The 23348-nt window shown below is 51.9% G+C and overlaps 1 protein-coding gene and 1 long non-coding RNA gene across 2 annotated transcripts; one reads left to right on the forward strand and one right to left on the reverse strand.

Moving 5' to 3' along the window:
* The first annotated feature begins 1583 nt into the window (after window positions 1-1583).
* On the forward strand, window positions 1584-22677 carry YWHAG (tyrosine 3-monooxygenase/tryptophan 5-monooxygenase activation protein gamma). Its single transcript, XM_066333238.1, has 2 exons — window positions 1584-1871; window positions 19200-22677. Exons 1-2 carry the CDS (start codon window positions 1785-1787, stop codon window positions 19854-19856), a joined length of 744 nt encoding a protein of 247 aa, XP_066189335.1. The 5' UTR covers window positions 1584-1784; the 3' UTR covers window positions 19857-22677.
* On the reverse strand, window positions 13378-15746 carry LOC136370042 (uncharacterized). The gene is made up of 2 exons (XR_010745113.1): window positions 14941-15746; window positions 13378-13620 (listed from the first exon to the last, which is right to left on the reverse strand). It is a non-coding gene; the product is annotated as an uncharacterized lncRNA (long non-coding RNA).
* Window positions 22678-23348: the final 671 nt, after the last annotated feature.

The raw sequence follows: 23348 nt of genomic DNA on the forward strand, positions 1-23348 counted from the left end.
TGTTGCTCACTGCCAGCAGCATTCCCAAACCAGTTTGTCCACACCCACGGGGGTGACACCAAAGCCGTGGGCTCTAGACAGCCACAGCAATGCCCCGAGGACACCAACATGTCTCAGTGCCACCCAGGGTTCCTGTGAGGTTTCAGGAGGAACCCACAGGGCACAGGGACTGGCAAGAGGGATGGCTGAATCCTGTAGGATCATCCCCACACACCCCAAAGCACCTGTCTGAGGACAGTGGCTTTGGGAAGGGCCAGGGACATGGGGCACATGAAGGACAGCGTTCATCTGTGCATCAGCACTGCCTGGCTCTCTCCAACCAGGATAAAGTGCTTCCATTGGGATCACACTCTTTATTAGATCCCTTTCCTTTCTCCCAGTGCCACAGCATCCTCTCAGCACTGCTTTATCCAGAGGCTTTTTAGGAAAACAGGATCCATTGAACCCTTTCCATTTCTCCCAGTGCTGTAGCCTCCTCTCAACGTCACTTTATCCATAGATTCTTTAGGAAAGTGGGATGTCTTAGGACTCCCAGTGGCTCTCCCCATGTAGCAGAGCCCTACATGGCTGGAGAAAACATGTTTTCATCCCAGGGGTTATCCATAAGTGAGTGAGTGTGCCCAAGGTGATCTCCAGTGGGAATGCTCTCCTCTGTGGATCAGGACCCCGGCTGTGGTGGGAAAAAGGGGCCAGGGGAAAGCAGGGGCCAGGGGTTCACCCCAAGATGTGTCACCACAACCTGGCCCAGCACTGCCACAGAGAGCCCGGGCACAGCCACACTGGCAGGGTCTCCACGAGGGAATGGTGCAAGGGCTGTGAGCAGGACCGGGATGGGAACGGGTCTGGGGTTTGAGTGGATTAGGGTTTTCAGTGGGATCTGGTCCTGAGTGGGCCTAGGCTGTGTGAGTGGGCTTGGACTGCGGGTGGGTTCAGGTTGTGAGTGGGTCAGGGCCATGAGTGGGTCAGGGCCATGAGTGGGACCACGCTGTGTGTCTAGGCTCTGAGCCCAGCCTGTGGTGGGTCCAAGCCGTGAGTGACCGTGGGTTATGGGTGGGCACGGGCTGTGAGCGAGGCCGGGCAGTGTGCGGGGCGTGTGGGCTCTGAGCGGGCCTGGGCTGTGACCGAGTCCACTCTGTGCGAGCCCCGCGGGTGCGCCGGGGCTGTGGGAGCGTCCACGCCCTGATGTGTCCATGCCGCCAATGGCTCCTGGGCCACGAGCGGGCTGTGAGTGTGCGTGGCCTGCGGGTGCGCCGCCGCCCCGCGTGGGCCCGTGCCTGGCGCGGTCCCGCCGCTCCATCCCGAGGGCCGCCCGTCCCACGGCGCCTCCCGGGGCTCCCCCCGCTTCCCCCGGCGCGGGCCGCGCCCTCCGCGGCCCACCCGGGCCGGGCTCCGGTGAATCAGCACAGGCGGGGCTCAGAGGGGCGAGGGGGCGGTGCCTTGGCGCGGTGCACGCTGGGAGATGTAGTCCTAGAGGGAGGCGCTGGGCTGCACTAACCCAGTACGGCTTCCGCACCTGAGGACTTCATCTCCCGTCGTGCCGTGCGGGTGGGGGGGGGCGGGGCTAAGGGGGAGGGGCGGGGCTGGGCGGGGCGCGCGCAGGGGGGTTGTGGTGGCCCGCGGCGCGCGCACAGCACCGGGCGCAGCCGCCGCCGCCGCCTCAGCCGCAGCAGCGCCGAGACCGCCGCGCCCTCCTCGTCCTCCTTTTCCTCCTCCTTCTCCTCTTCCTCCTCCTCCTCCCGGAGCCCGCAGCCTCCTCGCCCCTCTTCCCCCTGGACCCCGCGAAGATGGTGGACCGCGAGCAGCTGGTGCAGAAGGCCCGGCTGGCCGAGCAAGCCGAGCGATACGACGACATGGCGGCCGCCATGAAGAACGTGAGTCCCGTCCCGCGGCCGTCGCGCTCCCCGCAGACACACACCCCCCCCCTCCTCCTCCTGCCCCGCTGGGGCCGCCCTCCGCTCGCCCTTCCCGCGTGTTCCCCGCGGTGGGTTCGGCCGGGGGAGCCGCGGGGGTGTGAGGGCCCCGGTCCCTCGCTCTCCGCCACCCCCAGCTGAGTCCCGTTCCCGCCGCTTTTTCCGATCCAGGGCTACTTTGCCTTTTCCGGACCCCCATCCCCTGCCCTGGAGCCCCCCACGCATCCCTTCCGCTGCTCCAGGGCCCCCACCCAGCCCCACGCATCCCGCTCGTCTGTGCTGGAGCCCCCTCCCCACATCGCTCGCCTGCTCTGGGGCTCGCATCCAGCCCCACGCGTCGCTCTCTCCTGTCCTAACCCCCCACCGCATCTTCTCCCTTATTCCGGGGCCCCCACCCAGTCCCACACATCCCCCTTCTGTGCCCTAGAGCCGCCTCCCCGTCCTCCCGCTGCTCTAAACCCCCGCGCTGTGCCCTGCTGCCCCCACCCAGCCCCACGCATCCCCTGCCCTGCCCTAGAGCACCCCCACATCCTCTCCTCTGCCCTCAAACACCTTGCCTCCGCAGCCGTGCGGCCCCCCACATCACCTTCCAGCCGCATTTCTTCTCTCTCCACACCGCAGGGTCCCCTCCCGTGTCCCCTCCCGTGTCCCCTGCCCACCGTCCCTCGGCGTGGCGGGGCAGAGGAGCCCAGGGGGGTCACAGCGCCTCGGGGCCCCGTGGGGCGAGGCACGGGGGGGATCCGGAGTGGGGGGTTTGCGTGCACACCTCTCCCCGCCGCCCAAATACCTCGCCGTGCATCCCCTTCCCACGCGTGGTCTCCGGGGCTGGTGTGTGTGTGTGTGTGCGCGCCCCTGACCCCAAAGATTGGGAGCCCTTTCACTGTCAAAGCTCTTATTTTTACTGCTCTTGGTTGGAGATTTATGAATTGAGTCATGTTGTATTCATTTCACGCTCTTAAAATAAAGACTCTGCATATAGCAGGCTGATCTGATTTGTGACACTGAACGCTCCCCTTCAATACTGACATTTTGACAATATAAGAAGGGAAAAAAAAACATATCTCTGATCTGATCTTGCAAACAAAGCAATCGTGGGAGGCAGGATCAAGTCATTCCAGAAGATTCTGCATTTGTCATATTGCAGAGAGGCTAGACTGGGTGGAGGGAGGGAGGGGGTGCTTTAAAGGGGAAAACTGTTCTTTATGTTTGTCTTCTTAGTCAGGTCTGAACCTTTGCTGGGAGCTGGGGTGTCCTCCCCGGCTGATGAAAAGTGAATGCCGATCTGGGAATGTCGCAGTCTGCCGTGGGTGCAGCTCTGTTTGCCCATATTGCACCATTTTGTCAATAACCTTGCATTTATCAAACAGACAAAACTGTCACAGCCCGAGCCCGGGGAGGGAGGAGATGTCTTATCAAGGAATGAAATACGGATAATCGGAACGAGATATTATCACATTAAACCAGCCGGGCTGTCCCTCTGCTGCACTGTGGCTTTTATACCATTTTCTGATAGCGGCATCTATTCATTTTAAAGCGAAGCCTGCTGTGTGAGCAGATCCTCCAGCTCATTTCCTGCGGATAATACAGCCGCCGTGACAAAGCCAGCAGGGATATGCCCGGGACTCACAGCCGTGTTGCACTGTGAATTCCTCTTAGCCTGCTTCCCCGGGCTGGCTGCTTGAACCCCAGGTGTTGTTAAGAGCTCATATATGTGATTTTTCCTTGCAGCCCTTACGGGCCCTGGTGAAACAGTAACCGGGCTAACGCCTCTTATCAGCTGCCGAGTAGTTTGGCCGTGAGGAAACGATCCCCAGCGGGAGCGCTGACGCCTCCCTTCACCAGCAAACAAAAGGCAGAGCTTTGTTCTTCCTTTCTGCACCGCGCTGCCCCAACTCCGGCACGGCCGGTCGGGCGGCCACGGGCATGTCACAGCCGTGTCACAGCCGGTTCTCCCCGTCCCCGTGCGCTGCCCAGCCCCCAGCCCCGGTTGTGCGGGAGGCTGATGACCTCGCACTCATTTCCGTAGCAACGCCTAGTGATGTCATATGCCATGGTCCAAGCTGCAATGCACCCAGGCGGTAGCAGAGAGCATGCGGGCTGCGCCTAGCGAAGGTGATGCAGAGCCATCCTGCCCTCCAAACCTAGCCCTCCCCGGCACCCTGCTGGGAAATGCTGGATGGTTCTCCTTTCATTGCTGCCGTGGCAATGAGGGATGTAAAAGAGGCTCGTTTTCCTGCAGCTTCGTCTCACCCTTGCGTTTTGGTGGCTGCCTCGCATGGGGCAGCTGGGTGGGTTGTTCAGCCTCAGCCCTATCTGCTTGGGAACCTGTGCTGAACGGCTGTGTTAATGGTTTGAAACGGAAATGGTGTGCTGGGGTTTTTTGCTGTCTGCTGATTCATCCAGTGGTGTCTGGGATCGCAGTAGTTTCTCAAAAATAATATTTATATGTAATAACTTCTAGCTCCTTCCTTCCTGCAAGTGCTAGCTGCCAGTGCCTCTGATTGCTACCTGCAATGATGTTGTTGCTGCAGGTGCAGGATTGCTCCTTCAGCCCCCAAAAGGGGCAGGTTTACTGGGGGGTGGTTCTCTGAAAACACAGCAGGTGGTTCCCTCACTTACCAGAGGAAGCAGAAAGTGATGCCACACCCAGGAAGGGTGCAGGGCTGGGCCCATCGATCCAGGGTGTGTCTTCATGACCTTGGTCATGTCCCTTGTCACCTCAGCACTGTCTGGGGGTACCATCAGCCCTGTCAGGTGTTGGGGGACAGGAAAGCTCTCTTCTGGTTCCCAGGTTGGTCAGACACTGGCCTTGGGCTTGCTTGCTGGACTTTCACTTCCCACAGTGCTGGTGGCTGGAATGAGATGCATTTTTGTCTGGTGCAGCTTCAGGAAGAGCTTTAGTGTCCGAGCCCATGCCAGGGCTGGGGATCGATATCCATTAGCTGGGGAGAGTGGTGCTGCTGGAGGCTTTCCGGAGGTGGGAGCCCTGCCAAGCCCCTGGCCAGCGCTGCCCAGGGGACAGAGCACGTGCCTCCACACAGACCTTCGTGTTGAGGGGATGTGCAAGTGAATGAACAAGATGATTGCAATAACTTATTCAAGAAACAAGTCATCTTTTAAAAGTGTGTGGGGAGAATTATTGCACTGCACCTCTGTATGGTGTTGGTGAGGGGAACACCTGACTGCTTGACTTTGGGGGGCCCAACCTCTGCAGCAGGGCTGAGGCTGTGCTTTATGCAAGGACCACCAAGTGTGAGTGTGGAGGGGGGAACATTGGAGATGCTGGAAAGCAGATGGCTGCTCCAAGCTTTAGACACCACAACTTGGTGCAGTAAATGGCCACTGTGGGTGGAGGAGGAGCGTGAGGATGGGGAATGGCAGGCCTTCCCTGGCACTGGGTGTGTGGGCTTCTCCCGTGATGGTCACCAGCTGGGCAGGTTATCATCCCCCACATCCAGTGTATCAGTGCTGATAGCGAGGCTTCGCACAGACAGCAGGCTCACCCTTGGAAAAAGGGGTAGTAACACAAATCCATCCTGTCTGGAGAGTCTGCAGGAGGCAGAGCAGGGATGATTAGCTGCTTTCTGCTCGCAGTGTACACAGACAAAAGGGTGGTGTGGAAAGGCTTCTCCAGGAGGAGTGCTGGGCAGGCCATCTGTGATGGTGGGAGGGGAGCAAGGAGTGTGAGCTGCTGTAGTAGCACTTCCCAGGGGGGCTGGGGAAGGCTTTGGAGGAACCATTCCCAGTGCTGAGGTGGAGGATGCAGTCATTAGCTGTTGGCATCTAATGGCAGCATTGATGCTCCTGTGCAGGCGGATGTTCCTGAATGCTGCCCAGCCTCCCAGTGCCTCCGGACCACTGGTGGACTGCAGTGGTGCTGGGGATTGGAGACAGCCTGACTGGAGAGCAGAGCTTCCTTCCTGGGGGTCCATGGGGTCAGGACAGGATGGTGGCTCTCAGGAGCTCCTGTCCTTCTGACCTTGTTCACCATGGGGTTGTCTCTATGTGACTCAGCCTTGGGACCTCGTAGCAGTAGCCCAAGTCACATCTGCACCTAAGCCACAGATAGGTAGCAAAGTCCCCTGTATGCAACTGCAGTGGACACTGCTCGCAGTAACTGGCCAGTCTTCAGCAGATCAAGCTTTTAAAAATTCCTCTTTGAGCTCCTATGAGTTCTTATTTAGTCTATTTCGGAAGGGTCACTGACTTAGGAGACCATGCCGGGTTCCTTAGTTGGCCACGTGTAGCAGCCAGGGTGGATTTGACTCAAAATAGCTCTTCTTGAATACAACAAAAGTGATATTGAGACTGTGATGGAGAATATAGTAGTTGAATTAGACCTGGGGCCATAGAAACAGTAAAACTTGGGCAAGGGTTCTCCATGAACCCCTGGATTATTTTGGTTTATCCAGTAAATCTCTTGGATGATGTCTAACCATGAAAGTGCAAAAAGATTGATATGAGCTGTCTTGATTTATTAAATTCTTTTTCAACCACCTTTCATCTGTAAAAACAAAGCTGCCTCACAGGAGATTCAATTGTTTTAGTACACCAAATGAGCTTCATAATGTCAGTGGATAAGCCCTATCTGCCCCAGTGTTCACCAGTTGATCCCAAAGTTGCTCTCTGGAATAAACTCTTTGGACGCTGATGATGTGTACTTGGGCTTGGTGGAATATTCAGGAACAGCAATTTAGGGACAGCCACAGACCTTCAGCTCCAGAAATGATTTGTGGATTGAAAACTCCAACATCTAGGAGCATATACACTGTTCTTGGCAAGTGGATGATGTCTTTGGCATCCTCTCAGTGGTTCTCATGGATGTTCTGGATGGTGCTATCAAGAGGGTTGTCCACATAACTGTGGTGTATCCTTCTGCCTCCTGCAGCTGGGATTTGGTTTCTGATCAGAGAGATGAAAACCGTTGTTCTTCCTCAGCTTCTACAGCTGGTAGAATTAAGATTTTCCTTAATTTGGGGATCCCCACCATACTTTTTCCTCTTCTTCATGTGTATTACTGAACCACTTTTCTTGTGCCTGGGCCAGTAGCATTAGTGCTGCTCAGAGGCATGTCAGTTTGGCTTTCCAAGTAGGAATGAACAGCCTCAGTTTTGCTAAGAGTAAGATCAGGGAGGTGGAGTAAAAGTGACCTGATGGTCCCCATTAGCCTATGGGGGACTCTGGATTTTCTTCCCAGGCTGGTGAGTGACCCAAAAGTCACAATCCTAAGGACAAGGGTTTTTCAGAGCCTGATATTTCTACTACCTCTGCAGGCTTGTAGCTGGGAGTTGGATCTACTAGCTGTTGCTTCTGAGGACAGAAGGAGGAACATGGTTCAGGGTGCAGCTGATGGAGCAGGGCTGGAGAGGAGAGTGGTAGCCATGGCCTGACATCTGGAGAAACCTCCATGGATGGTGACACAGCTGGCAGTGCCTAATGCACCAACTCTGTGACTGAACTCTGGGGCTTCTATTTGGAGCAGCTTGATGCCAAGTAAACCATGCACAGAAGTTGTGTGCAAGGGTTACCTCTTTAGGAGAAATAAAGAATCCAGGTTTTTGTGTGTCCCAACTGCTAGTGCTTGAGTAATCAGCTGCTTTTTGGGAGGTGGCTTTGTCTGAGCTCAGACGTGTCCTTGGATATGGAGCACTGCTGAACTTGTTGGTGCTGCTTTTTCCTTGGCAGAGGTGAGTGGTGTGCTGGGAGCTCAATTCCAGTCTGGCAGGGAAAAGCCATGAGGACTGTCAGACTAGTTCAGACCAGAGCTGGCTGCTCGGTGTCCCAGCCAAACACCAGGCTCTTCAGAGGCAGGTTCAGGGAAAAGAGGCATTGGAAAATGCCTCCAGTTTAACTTGAGGGAGCTTTTCCTCAGATGGGTCAATGCCTGAGGCATTTAGGACTCTGCTTTGTGCTTTTCTGCCCTGTTCAGCCTCCTGAGCTGCCAGCGAATGCATATTACAATAAGTGCAGTACAAAGCACGGTGGAACAGGATTTGCCTGGCTTCCCAAGCGTTTCTTCATTGACAGTCTTGATAGGATCCAGGCATCATCTTCCACCTCACTGTGGCAAAGCTGTGATGCAGGGCTGAGGTTGTCTCTGGGTAGCTCCTGCATCCTCAATGTGTCCAAGCATTCTTCTATGCTTCAGTGCTCTGCAGCTCATGACAGATCCTTCCAAAGCTGATACTGTGAGGAGTATTTTTGTGCTAACTGGTTTGGAGCCAGCTTAGACCTTCTTTCCTTTGCTGGTCAGGTCTTTGTCTTTTCCTTCTGGAAAGCTGAAAGCCTTCAACAGCTTCTGCTCTTTACTGGAAGGGTAACTAACCTAACTGGTCCTTAGCTGCAGTCTTGCCTTCCCAGTGTTAGATTTGCATGACTGCAGAGAAATGGCAACTACCATTTCTGGAAAATGGCAACTGCCTTGCCATTTGGGAAGCAAGAATTGAGTGAAAACATAAGTAATGACTTGATTTGACTAGTGATGGTCACTGCTGGGCAGTGATAGCCTGGAAACCAGCCAAAACCAAGGAGAAGTAGCTGTGAATTGGTCACTGTGCTGTATTTTGAGTGGCTTTGTCTTTTGGCCTCTGAAACCTTTGGCTTGACTTGAAGAAGCTGTCTAGATAAACGGTGGTGGCCAGTTTTATGCTGGTGGCATTGAGATAAAATGTTCTGCCATGGCTGCTGGCTGCCAGGCTGTGCTCCTGTCAGTGCAGCTTTCTGTCATTGAAGGTGGGGGAACTCTTCTCCCCATGGAAATGAAATGGCTTTGTGGGAATGGTTTTCCCCTGGCTGCTTGATCTAATGGGCAAAGTCCTTCCTCCCAGCCTAAAATGAAGGAAAATGGGGACAATTTTACTTTCATTTTGCTGTTTAAATTTATCTCTTCTTTTAAGTAAGAGGCCTGACTCTTTTCTCCAGAACGCAGACGTCAAGATGTGAGATTCCCGCCCATGACTCTGGGTGGGGAGCATGGGGGAGGAGCTCAGCAGTGGGATGTCTTTGTCCATCTTTTCTGAGTGCACAATGACAGTGAGGCCGAGCTGCTGCATCTTTCTGGTCCCTTCTGTGGGCTGGAGCCCTGAGAGCTACTGGGGCTGATAAATCATAAGGGTTGATCTTCACCCAGGAGTCTCATGCTGGTTGCACTGTTGGTTATCTTGGCATAGTCTGGAAGAGCTCAGAAATGGTGAATTCTGGAAAATGGAGCTGAAATGATGAGGCAGCAGTTCTTGGGCTGCAGGAAATACTGACAAGACAGTCTCTCAAAAGCAAAGCCTTCGTGGAGCAGGCAAAACAAAAGCCTTTGTCTGCCTGTTTAAGGGCAAACTTCCCCCAGTTTCAGGTTTTTGTGTGCTAACCCACATTTAGTCACATCTCAGACGTGACCTAGTACATGATCAATTAGATATCAAATAAACCTGATTTTTGGCCTCAAGCTGGTGATCTAGTGACCAGGGGCAGTGCATTAGTTAATTGCAGTAGGGGAGTAGGGAACATGTCACTGATGATGGCGTGAGATTCCCTTAAAGTGATCCCCAGATTAGGGATTAGAGTACTTAATGTTTTTCTTCTATAAAGGAGATGTTGGAATTGAGTCAGTGTACGGGTGTTCGAGGCAGCTGTGCTTGGACGAGCACAAGTCTGCAGGGATTCCAAGTGCAAACCATTCCTTAATTGTTTGCAAATTCCCTCTGATCTCTGCTCCATGGGTTGGCTTGCTTGGGATGTGTCTTTGCTTACGTACCAAGCAAAGCTACTTGGCGTGTCAGTGTGCTTCTGACTCCTCTCTAAGATGGTTTCAGCCAGGCTCTAGAAAAACACCAGTGAGAAGTCTCAGTGCTAACGAGGCTGCTGATGGACACGTTGTTTGGACAGTTGTGGTGCTCAGCAGCATAAAGTTTATTAATAGTAGGTGGAGAAGCTGTTGCTGTGCCATGTGCTAACAGACACGCTCAGCAATTGCTGTAGGAGATCTCACCTTGTAAAAGGCTAATGCTTAGTGTTCAGCAGTGAATGAGAACTTGGGGGAGATTAACAGCCTTTGATTTACACCCAGCTGGGGCAGGCATTGAAGCTTTGCCTGTTTATGCTGTTGGCCTTTGTTACATGGGATGAATATTTCATTACCTACAAGTTGGGAGCTTGGCTTCTTGCATTTGGTGGTGTCAAGATGATGGCAGCACCTGAGGGGTTCTGTCACCTGTGATGAACTGAGATGAAATCTGTGGCGGGAGTCCCTTGGGCTTCAGAAGAGGCTGGGGGGAGATGCTGGAACCCAGTAAGGGGAGTTAAATAGTTGGATCTAGGATAGTAAAATGGCCCTCCTTGTAATTTAGAATTGGTTGCAGTGCTCCAGAAAGCTGCTGGAGCAAAAACTTGACTCTCTTCTGTTCTGCAAGTTCATTTAAGAAATTAACTAAAATTGCCTTTGCTAGAGGTATGTAAGATCAAGCCTAAAATCCTCAAACCAGTGGGAGGTAAAGTACGTCTTGAACGATAATCACCTTACCCACTGATGTAGAAATTGAACCTATGGTGGAGCTGGCATACAGAAACCCACCTGGGTATTCTGGAAGTTTCTTGCTTAATCTGATAAAGCATGTTTGAGACACCAAGGAACTGCTGCATCTGCAGGCCAAGAGACCTAAAGCAAAAATCTTACAAGGTGCTTTTTTTTTTTTTTTTTTTAAATATTTCCAGAATCTTCCCTTGATGTGCAACAACCAGGTGTTTCCAAAATGTTTGGAGGAGTGACATGGAGCAGCTAAAAACATGCATGCTCACTGCAGGGAGTTTTGTATGGCTGCAGCTTCTCCCATTTCACCCTTTGGAACAGCAGCCTGCAGCTGCCATGGCAGCAGTGGCTCTGCTGTGCTAAAGGAAGCCATGCCAGCAGACAGGAATGGCCCAGTTCATCCTGCTCCAGCAGACCTGGGAACAGGCTCTTCCAGCAACCAGAACTTGCTCTGAGCCTTGGGGTGGCCTGCCCATGGCACATCATGTCTTCCCTCTCCACTTGGCTCAGCTAGGTAGAGGTCATGGGCACAGGCATTTTTTGAGCCCCTGATTAGGGACAAGCCCTGGCACTTGATGCTCTGGGGAGGATTTGATGATCTGGTGGCAGGATTCTTAATGCCTGGCAGTGGGGCTGGAGGTGAGCAGGAAAGCACAAAGATCTGAGCCAGATTAGTACCCTTGGAAGCTGTGAGGTAAATCTTTAAGCAGCTAATGCTCCCAGCAGCACCAAACACCCTCCCCACATGAAACTTGGTGCATTTATCTAGAGAATCCCTGAAATCTGCCTAGCTTGGGTTAGTTTTACCATGAATTGGAAAGAAAAAAAACCATCTTCCTCTGCGTGGACCAAGTCTTAAGACTCTAGAAATGTCCAGTAGCCATCCCGTGGATGACTGCTTCAAAAGCCTATGAGCAGATGGAATCTTCTGAGGATTAATGCTTAAACAGAAATTAAAAAACCTCCAAATCTTTAAACTTGTACAGAAATGCTTCTGAGGAAAGAGCTGCAGTTACTCTAGAAGAGCTCTTCAGCTCTCACCTGGAAAAGCTTAATGCAGCCCAGAGGAGCCTATAGCAACCATGAATTGTCATTCTCCTTCCAAAAGGATCAGCAGATCAACTCTGAGCTGAAGCTTGCTGTGCGCTCCAGGGGTGCATCTGAGCTCTCACAGCAGTGGCACGCTGTGGCACTGCTCTTCCACGTGTTTAGCAGGGAGCTTGGAGAGCAGGCCTGTCTGCAGGGAACAGTGCAGATAATCCAAGGCAGGAGAGCTCCCCAGGATGTTGGGTGATGGAGGAGGATGGTGGTGGTCCTGGGCTGCTGTTGAGGCACTCACAGAACACAGCAGTGGGCAGATGATGTTGCCAGCCTGCCATATCCTGGGGAAGGAATAGCTTGGCATCCCTTCTGTTGCTCTGTAGTTAGCAGGCAAAGGTGCTGGTATCCCATCTGCCAGGGCCGGTGTGATGAGCCCTGAGTGACAATCCCCTGAAAAGCTGGGGCTGATGTGGTTGGACTTGCTGCTCTCTCCATCTGCTGGCTGGAAGGCACTAGGCCAACAGGGGTTGATAATTTTCCCCAAGAGTTTTTAAATAGTATGAGGTGAATAGTGGCAACAAGATGCTGAAACAAGTTGTCTTAGGGCCAGTTTTCATCTTGGTTAATAGCCTGTCAGGAAGGCTAATGGGAGCCAGGGTGTTAGTAAGGAAAACAAGAGAACTTGAGCATAGTTCTCTTCCTGGCTCTGAAAGCACATGCTGGTTAGAGGAGCAGCTCCCTGTGACAGGACTGTGCAGTGCTAACTCAGAAATGGATTGTAGCTCCTTGAGCATCTGTTTGTAGAACACTTGAACATACACAAAACTGGGAGGCTGGGGTTTTTCCTTCCAGTTGGTTACTGGGATGTGTCTGGGCTGCCCTCTCTCCACAATAGCCATGGCAGGCAGATGCTCCCTCATGTTTGCCTTATCTCAAGCTGCAGAAGAAGTCAGGGACACAAATCAATGCCATCCAGGTGTTCTGTAGTGGAAAAAAGCCCCAGAGTCGTTAGACCAAGTGCTGGGACTGCAGTGCTGCAGATAAGGGCTGGTACACAAAATGCTGCTGCCAGCTGCTGAATGGAGCAGCTCAGGGCTCTGCTGCTCTTACTGGTTTTCTCACCTTGGCTCTCTTCAACCTTCCATGTGCAAGAATGACCCAAGTAGCTGAAAAAAATTTGCTTTTTCTCTAACTGAAACCCATGATGGCCCCACTGAAACTGGAAAAGGAAGTCTGCAGGCTCCAAGGACTGATCAAACCTAAATGCAGTGTGGTCACATGTAGTTATTAAGCTACAAAGGCCAATGAAATAAACGAGCTCTTCGTTTCCACATCTCCCAGTTTGAAGACTTTGTCTTGGGTGGTTCAAAGTCGCCTTAAGTAATAAAGGCTGCAGAGTGGGATGAAAGCTGCTGTTAAGTGTAGGAACACGCAGAAATCCTAATTGGTGTCTGGGGCGCCTGAGTGGCCTCTGAGATGCAGTTGGCCTACAAGCAATAAACAGTTCTCTGCAGACACTGGTCCTTGAGGCACTGGGAGCAATTTGAAATGTAATGGCAGAACCATCCCATGTGCCCTCAGCTGCTGTCCTGTGATGTGAACTGGCCCTGCCAGCTTAGAAAAGGGGAAGTAGCAGGTGATTATTCATACTGAAACAGGCAGAGGAGAAGGCAGTGGGGAACTTGTGTCTGCCCACAGCCTGCACGTGCTTTTTTTTTTGGTCTTGTCTGGGATGAGAGGAAGGGCTTGACCTACAGCCCAAACCTCTCCTGGCCACACTGAGTTAAAACATGAGCAGAGGACGGCGGAAGGGGTCAGCAAGCAGAGCAGCAGTTATGGTGTGACTTCCACTTTGGAAGTGTGACATGGGGGCGAAGGCAAGGCAACAGGGAAAAGAGCCCAAACCAATCTGGTAACATTTTAGATTTAGGTCTGGTTTAACACACGCCTACTTGGGCAAAGTAGGACAGTGTTTAAGAACAGCATTTTTCTGATGCTGCGATGGAGTTTAGGACAGCTCGCTCTGGTGCCTGGGGAGAAGCTGTTCTCAGTGAGGCTGTGTGACATCGAGTCGTGACTCTCACCAGGCTGCTGGGTAATGGTGACAATTTCGTGTGCTTGAGGGCAGCCATTTCTTCAAGATAGGGCGAGCTGGGGACAGAAAAAAGCAGGCAGTCTGTCAGTCATGACCTTCCAAAATGACAGCATTTGGGCTGCTGAAGGTGGACTTGTCACAGAATCATTAAGGTCGGAAAAGACCTTCAGAGTCCAACCTTTAACCAGTCACCACCTTGTCAGCCAGACCAGAACACTTAGTGCCATGTCCAGTCATGTCTTGGATACTTCCAGGGGTGAGGACTCCAGCAGCTCCCTGGGCAGCCCCTTCTGAGGCATGGCAACCCTTTCTGTTTAGAAATTCTTCCTGATGTCCAGCCTGAACCTCCCCTGTCACAGCATGCTGTGTCCTCTTGTCCGTGCCCATGGGTGCTGGGGTCCCAGCATGAGACAGCAGCTGCAGATGGGGGGAAGGTGACACATGTGCAGGTACTGTGACCTTTTTCAGCTGCTTGAGCCTGGAGGGGTTGTGTGCTGGTTGCTCCCCTTGCCGGTGGCTACAGACCAAGAAGGAATTTCAGTGGTTGGACTTGGTCAGAACGTTGTTTCAAAAGTACATTTGCCTTTCAAAAAACCAAACAGAGAAGGGGACCTTCAGGCCAGAGCTCAGACTAACGAGCTGCATGTGAAGGAAAACAAGGGTCTTGCTAGGGTTTGTGTGGAGAGATCACAAACTTAATTACATGATGCAGGAGCTTTAGATAGAACAGGAAGCACGAGTGCTGAAGAGGAGAGGGATATTGTGTATCCTGGTGGGAGAGGAGTTCTGGTGATCTCTAAAAGCTATTCTCAGTGAACAGTTTGAAGTTCTTATGGCTGTCTCTGTCTCTCCAGAAAAGCTTAGTTCATTTGTAGCTGTCTGATGTCTTGAAGGACTCAGGTTCTCTTTCAGGCAATAAGAAGAGCAAGTGTTGATGTTTGTAACGTGGGTTAAACTGTCAGATGTTGATGGTATTCCCCAGGGAAGGATCTCTGGGTCGTCTCAGCTTGCCAGTGCTGTCTGCTTCAAGATAAGACATCAAAGCCAGGCAGAAGCTGTAAATGGGTGGGCACTTAATTATCAGACTCAGTGAAAAGTGTGCAAGGATAAACAAGTAGAACTAAGTCCAGTGATGGATCTTCACTGCAGTCACTGAATGGACCTCAAAAACAGTAATTTCCTGATGTATACTCAGCCCTACTCATTCAAGGTGAAAAGTGGAGGATGGGAGTCCTGGAATAAGCCCCTAACCAACCTAATTTGCTGTTCTCTGGGAGCAAATCTTCCCCGTGGGTCTCACCAAGGCCTTTTAATCGGGATAATTCCAGAAAGAACGTGCTGTAGAACCAACCCTTGGGCTTTTGGAGTTTACATACCTCGACATGAGGGCCAGGTGAAGTTTTGCTTCCTCCCTGGCTTCTCCTCATGAGGCTGAACCTTGCCTGTGTGCAATGTGATCCTCGAGCATGCCAGGAGCCTGCCAGGTTTTGGACAGGGTGCTGAGTCAGAGCTGCAGCTGTAGTGGAGAAATCAGAAAAACCTTCTCAGAGATGGTGCCGCCTATGCAGTGCTTTGTTGCAAATCAGAGGGCTTGGATTTGTACAAACCTCTGGTCTCCCAAGCAGTATAAACCCTAAACTTTGAGTAATTTTTGTCCAAGAGGGGCTCACAGAGTTTTCCCCATGGCTTAAGGGCAATTGAGTTTTAGTTGTGCAGGCACTGTGCCACCAGAGAACTGGTGAGACTGGAACTGGCAGTGTTCTCCAGCCTGGTGATGGACCATGCCTCCCAGCCAGAGCCTGGCAGCATGGACTGCTCCATGCCAAGCTCCCTGCCCAGTTGTCCTTGTGCAGTCTGCTCCTGGCAGGTGTGTTCTCTTTTTTTGTTGTTGTTGTTGTTGTTCCAGAATAGCTAAAAGACTTTCCTCTATCAGGTTTCCACCATGTGGATCAGCTCCTTGTCCTCGGCTGTTTATGCCACATCCAGGACTTGACACCATTTCAGGCTCATGCATCTCCTGCCCCTTTCCCCAGTCTCCATGGGCACAAGAATGAGATGAGGCTGGACAGTTACTGAGATTTGCAGAGCAAATTCTGCTGGTCTCTGCTGGCAGCCAGGGAAGTGAAACTCCAAACTGACTGAGCTTCCCAAAGAGCAGGTAGACTCCAGCCAGGGGCGGATGGCTTTGTGCTCCTGACAAGCCCTCCTAATGCCAAATAAAGATTTTCTTTTGGCTATTTGAAGACTCTCATTTCATGTAATAGTGCTGGAAATTGTATCAAAGGACCTGATCTGGGCACTGCTCTTCTTTGGGGAGGTGAGACCCCTTCGATGTCTGAGTTAAGAAGAAGGAAGGTTCAGCATAATACGACTGCTGCAGTGTGATCCAGGCCTGATGCAGGATACTGCCTTATTTGATGTTATATCAGAGGCATTCAGTGCAATGTGCTACAAACTCAGTATATCAGAACCTGCTGTTTAGCCTGTGGCTTGAAACCCATTTTGTTTCGGTATCCTGCAGTGCAAGAAAAAAAAAAATCAACATTTGTTTGGCCAGCACAGGCTACAGAGAAGGCACAGTCCCACATGCATGTGACAGGCTGGTGCAGAGGTGTTGGAGTGGTTTCTGCTGGAGATGGGCATTGCTGCAGGGAGAGCAGAGTGACAGTGACTGCACAGTCTGGAGTGTGGAGGGGGCTGTGGCAGGAAATGCCAGTACAAGCAAGTGGGCTGCAGGCAGCTCTGGGCAGACCGAGGGCAGGGATGTCCTCAAAGGCAGCAGAACCTGGGATACATCTTTTCCACCTTTTTCTGACTCTGATGAGGCAGCTCAGTGTACTCTGCTGTCTGGTGCCTTGTGTCTTGGGCATTTTGCATTTTCTTCCTGCTAGGAATGCAAGAGCCAGATGGTTTTCTGTTCTTCCACCCTCAGCTCAATTGTGAACTGAAATGTGTGGGACTCCATCCTCTTCCCTCTCCTGGTGCTGAGGGCCGTGGTCCTTGTCCCCACCCATGTCACATCTGCAGTGCTCCTTCCTGAGAGTCTGGGTCCTGCTAGAAAGCAGTGACGTGGTTAACAAGGCTCCCCTCCTGCTTTTACAAGTTCCCTGTGAGCTCCCTGGGGGAATCTGCTGTCTCCACAGGTGTACCTTCCATCTGTCAGCCAGTTTGTTGAAAGGATTTTGACAGGCAACTTTCCTCCGTAATCCTTAATAGCTTTGAATTTAAAATGTTTATAGCAAAGCTAATCCCACGAAACTCCCTGTAGTTTTAATAAATCTGTCCTCCAGCAAGACTCTTCTGGTGAGAAGAGGTGAATCTACTTCTTCCTGCAGTGATAAGTATCTGCAGACGTGGCTGTGGGGCACCTGCGTGTTCCTCACTTCAAAACTGGTGTCTCTTCTCAGGGGGCATCTTGCTAAAAGCAAAATTTCATGTGGTGATCAATCTCCACAGCCCCTGTCAGGACAGAAAACTCTTGGAATCAGTGAATCTCTTGTATGGCTGTTGGTGCTGGACGCTCCCATTTATAGCTGGAAGAGAATAACTCAGGCTGGGATTTTTGGATGTTTCTAGTTTTAAACCCCTCACTCAAAACAGGGTAGCTTAAGTGGGACAAGCCCTCAGGAAACCTGATGGATTCCTTGGTGTCTCTGAGGACAGACAACCCATAAGATCTGGGGACACCTTGGTTGTGCTCCCAGAGACATCTTCAACTCCCAGAATCATTAGTGTGTGTTTGTGCAGGTGTCACTGAGAGGGAAGAATGAAGGGAGACATTCTGTAAAAGTGCAGAGTGGAGACCTCAGCGCCCCAGGCAGGCTGGAGGCAGCATCTGAGTGTCTCACCGCGGGTATTTGGGCACATTGTGGTTAGGCCCTGCCTGGCCCTGCTGCAGAAAACAGGATATCACAGGGATCCAGGGCCCTGTGGTTAAACAGTCACCGCTGTCCTGGCTAGGAGAGTGGTGTGAGGGTTGGCCTGGCACTGGGAGCTGCCCTGACAGTGCTGCCCTGCTTACCTTGGGCGGGAGCACTGGGATCTGCCCTGGCATCCTGCTCTGTGCTCTTTGTCCTGTGCCGCTGGCAGCTGCTGATAGTCCCAGGAGATCCTGCCCTCGTTAATGTGACACCCATTTCCCTGCTCCCGTGGCTGTCTCTTACCCTGGAGCAGAAGCAGTTGTGCTGGTTTGCACAGGAAGACCCTCTTCCCTTTGGAAAAGGGCTGTCTGCTGTTCCTCTGCCAGGCTCTAGAGCATCCTGTGGAGCAGCACATCCACACAGCAGCGAGGATGGGCGTGGAGGGTCTGTTTGCTGCCTCTGCCTTGAAGGAAGGGGCTAGAGGGGGTCTGATCAGAGATTTTGCTTGCTATGGGGGAAACAGACTTAGCTATAGCCTGGTTTTGGGAGGAGACATCAGCCAGAGCATGGCTGAAGAGCTGCAGGAGGAGTGGATGTGCTGGAATGTGCAGGTCAATATGGTGTGAGCAACTGTGAGTCATTCCGGGCCATTCAAATGAGGTCCTGGGCTGGGCCTTTGGCCTCCTGATCCCTACCATAAATACGGTTATCTGGGCCCAGGGCAAACCTTGTCCTTACAGATCCTTGTGAAAGTGACTCAGTGTTTGCAGAAGCCTTTCATATCCAAACCATTACCTAATCCTTTACAACCCTGAGGTGGCTCACAGGTTCCTGCTCCGCTGGCCCGATTCCCGGGTGACTGTGCCCAGGGTGTGGATGTGGGGTGGGGGCGTGTCCTGGGGAAAAGGGGACTGTGGCCGTGCCAGGCTTGAAGTGCCACTTGGCAGCTGTGACCGCCCCAGGGGAGCGGCCGTGTGCAGCTGCCTCGTGCTGTCCTGACTGCTCCAAGGGCTTCTCCTGCCCCTGGAGGAGGGAAACTGCTGCAGGCTTGGCCGGGGTGCTGCCAGGGTGGCTTCAGCCAGCAGTGATATTGTGGGAGCTGGAATGGGATTATTTTGATACCAAGTGATGTTTCCCAAATTAGGGAAGCTCTGTGCTTGTCATCTCTGTAATCCCTGTGTGTTTTTTGTAGTGCATGAGGCCGGTGACACTGTTAACCTCGGTGAGGAAAATCCAGTGGGGGGGATTTCCCCCTCCCCATGTGAGCTTTTAAGTCCTTATCTGTGCAGGTGCCTGAAGCAGTTGTAATTGTACCATCTCAGAGATTCTTTGGGTGTCTCTGATGTCTGCCCCGTGCTTGTGGGAAGCAGAAATTATGAGCACCCTGTAGCTGTGATGGTGTTAATCTATGCAGGTACCCTGGACCACCTCCTCCCTCTTGCTTTGACTGTCTCTCTCCCCTGTGTCACCAAGCCCAACTCTCATCCTACAGGTGAAAGGCATCTCTTTCCTTTAGATTTTTTTCGTTCTGGAAGAGCTGATCTCTCAAAGAAAACCCAACCCCTGCTCCTTTTGTTGTGGGTCTGGACCACAGCTGGCTTCTGCTGGGATGAGAGCAGAGACAGAGCTGGATGACAGAGCAGGACTTTGGGAGCCGACTGCTTCCTCCTGCCTCTCTCTAGAGACGTACAGGAACACTCAAAGGTGTGCTGAGAATATCAAACAGCTGGAGCTTAACCCAAACGTCTCTTTTCTCTCCCCCTCTGTCCCCGCAGGTGACGGAGCTCAACGAGCCCCTGTCTAATGAAGAGAGGAACCTGTTGTCCGTGGCCTACAAGAACGTGGTGGGGGCGCGGCGCTCGTCCTGGCGAGTCATCAGCAGCATCGAGCAGAAGACCTCTGCCGACGGCAACGAGAAGAAGATCGAGATGGTGCGCGCCTACCGCGAGAAGATCGAGAAGGAGTTGGAAGCGGTGTGCCAGGATGTGCTGAGCCTGCTGGACAACTACCTGATCAAGAACTGCAGCGAGACGCAGTACGAGAGCAAAGTCTTCTACCTGAAGATGAAAGGGGACTATTACCGCTACCTGGCCGAGGTGGCCACCGGGGAGAAGAGGGCGACCGTGGTGGAGTCTTCGGAGAAGGCCTATAGCGAAGCCCATGAGATCAGCAAGGAGCACATGCAGCCCACCCACCCCATCCGGCTCGGGCTGGCCCTTAACTACTCGGTTTTCTACTACGAGATCCAGAACGCGCCGGAGCAGGCCTGCCACCTGGCCAAGACGGCCTTCGACGACGCCATTGCCGAGCTGGACACCCTCAACGAGGACTCCTACAAGGACTCAACGCTCATCATGCAGCTCCTCCGCGACAACCTAACGCTCTGGACGAGCGATCAGCAAGACGACGACGGCGGAGAAGGCAACAACTAGACCCCCCCGATGGACTGGCAGCCGCACGCTGATGCTAACTACTGCAGTCTTTATTTTTTTCCCACGAGTGGGGGGGGGTCCGGGGTGGGGGAGGGAAAGGGAGGGGACACCTTCCCAGGGAGGCCCCCCACAACCTGTCTTTGATTGCCTCGTTGACATTTTTGCCAAAACACCACTAGTGGAAGTCAGGCTGGCTGTGCTGGTATGGAATAGCAGCCTCACTGGCATATGGACTGTTCTGTAGATTATTAATACAAGTGGAGCTGTCTTTAATTTAACTTTATTGCTAGAAATAAAAAAAAAAAAAGGGTTTTAAGACGAATTTGCGTGGATGGAATGGCCCTCGTTTTTAAGGAAAGCAACGCAAAAAATAACATTTAAAAAAAGAAAAAAAAAAATAAACAAAAACAAAAAAGAAGGGAGTTCTGTGGTTCCAGTAAGGCTTCGAGCGTTTGTTTCCGCAGCCCAGGTGCCGTGTGCCCGCACCACGTCGCGGGGCCTCTCTCTGCAGCTCTCTGCCTGCTAGGGTGCAGCTGCAAATCCCAAATTGAGAAGGAATTAAAAAATAAAACCAACAAAACTAAAGAATTTGGGGCTCTCAAAGCCCTGGGATTTAGGCCATCCAATCTTTTTTTTTTCCTTCTTTTTTTTTTCCTGTTGGTTTTTTTTTTTCCTTGGTTGAGATGTTTATTAGGGTAGCTTACAGTATTAACAGTAAATTGCAGTTTACAGTATTTCTACATTACAGCCATATGACATCAAGCCTTTGATTGTCTGTTTTTCTTTCTTTTGCTAGTTCTTTTGGCTTGCCTTCCTGAGCAGTCCTCGCCTGTGGACTGGCTTTAGCTATTCTGTGTCGCCCAAGGCAAGAAGACCGCCCGCCCGAGGAACATCAAAGCTGCTCTAGTTTTTTGGTCAACAGCTTAACAGGTGCTTGGCTAGCGGCTGTTTCAACTATTTTAAGTCCACAGCAAAAGGTTTAAGAACTTAATTAGACAAAGGGGGAAGTGTTTCAACTTTAAAAATGCCACTTAAATAAAAAACAATAAAAAAAAATTAAAAAAAAAAGAGCATTCAGGTCTGTATGTCATGTACTGTGTTTGGTATTTCAAAAGACCATCCTGATTTAAGGTGCCACAGCTGCTTCCTCAGGGATTGCACTGCCATTTCACTCTGCCTGACTTTCTCCCACTGTACCATGAGGTTTGTCAGCAGATCTCCAGCACCCAGGGCTCCCTTGTTTGTCACCAGGGAAGCCGGGTGTGTTTTCCTTTCTCCTGGGGAAGCTTGTGGTGTAATGAGTGAACTTCAGGAGCTTAGACACTAATTTGGTAGAGAAATTCCTCAAGGGAAGAGCTACAATCATAGACATTTCTATCCACCATCGGGAGCCCAGGAACTTAGTTCTCTTCTTAGCAAAATCTTTTCCGAGTCTGTCCGATCCGGCCGGGGGTGGGAGTCGGGGCATCTGAGTTGCTTAGCAGGTAATACTTACCCCATTTTGAGTAAGTTTAGCTTTAATTTAGATTTATTTTTTTTTTTCCCATGATTGTCGGAGGTTCACTGCTGTTCTCTGGCTCGCGGAGCGCTGCGCAGTGAGGAGAACCCGCGCTCGTGCTTTAATCCCTTATTGCCATGCTGCCGCTGATTTTGGAACCAGGCTGTCCCTGTCCCTTGCGAGAGCCAGCCCGACACGGGGCGTGGTGAGGCACACACGGCACCGCCGCTCCCGTCGTGGGGACGGACACAGCCCCGGCAGGGTTTGCTTTGGGCCGGGCTTCCTTCCCCCGCTCCGAGTCTCCCCGGGGAATTCGGGCTCCGCATCCCGCGGCGAGGGGTGCGCGGTGCCGCTGCGTGCCGGGACCGGGAGGTGCTTTAGGCTTCTGACCTCCCTCTCATTGAGCCCCGTGAGTAGTGTTGTCCCAGCTGTATAATTTGGAAGTGATTTACTGGAATTACAAAACTTATCTTCTCTTATCTTTTTTCTCTCTCTCTCTTGGTTTTGTTTTTTTTGGGGTTTTTTTTTGTCCTCCAAATAATTACTACTCTTTTTGGCTTTTTGCTCTGGCTGCTTTAGGAAACTTACGCAGGAGAGATGGCACAAGAGGGCTAAAAACGGAGTGGGGGTCAGGGACTTGATTTTTAAGCAGCTTGAATGGTTTCTTTCATTTTTTAAGAGATGCACTTGCCTATGATACTGTCTCTCCAGTGAAATGATTACTGCTCCATTACTCTATTGATACAATATTGTGCATGCTAGTGTCGTATTTCTATACAGTAGCTTGAAATTTATTAACTTATACTGTAGATGTTATGTATTCCTATGACAAAATAGTCTTCAAAATTTTTTTAAAGTTTTTTAATTTATTTTTCTTTCCTTTTTTTTTTTTTTTTCGGGGGTAAAGTTTGCTCTACCAAATAGTGATCGTAACAAACTGATCTGTTATGGATGTTGCTATAGTGACATGCAATTATATATGATTTTGTTTTTAAAAAGGAAAAAAAAAAAAAAGCAAAAGAAAACACCAGTGTTAGCTTAATCTTAATGTCTGGTGTTCGTCATGGTGAAATTATAACTATTACAGTGTAGGAGAACAATGACTGTGTTCTTTGAATGAGCCTTTGTTTGTGCTTTTTGTCATGTTATGCAGTGAACTATTTTTAAGGTCTAATCAGTGATTATTTTTCCAACTCCGTGTTTCTGTAAGGAATTATTTCACACACGGACCATTCTTAGCAGTTTTTCCTCAGTGATGGAATATCATGAATGTGAGTCATTATGTAGCCGTCGTACATTGAGCAAATAAACTTACAGATCTGACGTCAGCGCTGCTTAATTGTTATCGCCTGTCTCGACTTTCTGGGGGGCTCCGTGGGGCTGGGGGGGCTCGGGGTCTGCCCCTGGGGCCACCTCCCTTCTGCTGCTGCTGAGGATCCGCGGCTGAACCTTCCCCGGGGCACAGGCGAGTGTCCTGCGGGGCGGTGGGAGCCGTGGGGAGGCTCCCGTGGCTTCAGGAGTGGCCGGGTGGGTGTTTCCCCACCTCCGTCCTTCCCCACCTCCCTCCCTTCGCCGATGGTTTTCCGCTCGCAGCCAACACGCGCCGTGACTCACGCTGTAAAAATACTCCCCGGGAAAACTATAAACGGCAAATGCGCCTTGACTCACGCGCCCTGCCGGGGCTCGGGGGCTGCAGGACCCACACCCCGGCCAGGGGCTGGCGACAGGGACGGGCTGGGGGTCCCCGCACACAGAGGGACACCCCGGAGCCCAGCCCACGCCGCAGCCTCCGCCCCCGGCTTTTGGGGAAGCGAAAGTCACCGTGGGCGCAGGAGAGGGGCTGCTCCTCGGGGGCTTCTGCCCCTGGAGTCACGTTTGGGCTGGAAATCCTCACCCACACACACACACACACACACACGGGAACCCCCCCAGGCACAGGCGTGACCCCCGGCAGTGGGAATTGATCGCCGGGATCAGGAATTGATGGCCAGTAT

This window comes from Sylvia atricapilla, chromosome 20 (genome assembly GCF_009819655.1).
Source record: "Sylvia atricapilla isolate bSylAtr1 chromosome 20, bSylAtr1.pri, whole genome shotgun sequence".
NCBI classification, from domain to species: domain Eukaryota; kingdom Metazoa; phylum Chordata; class Aves; order Passeriformes; family Sylviidae; genus Sylvia; species Sylvia atricapilla.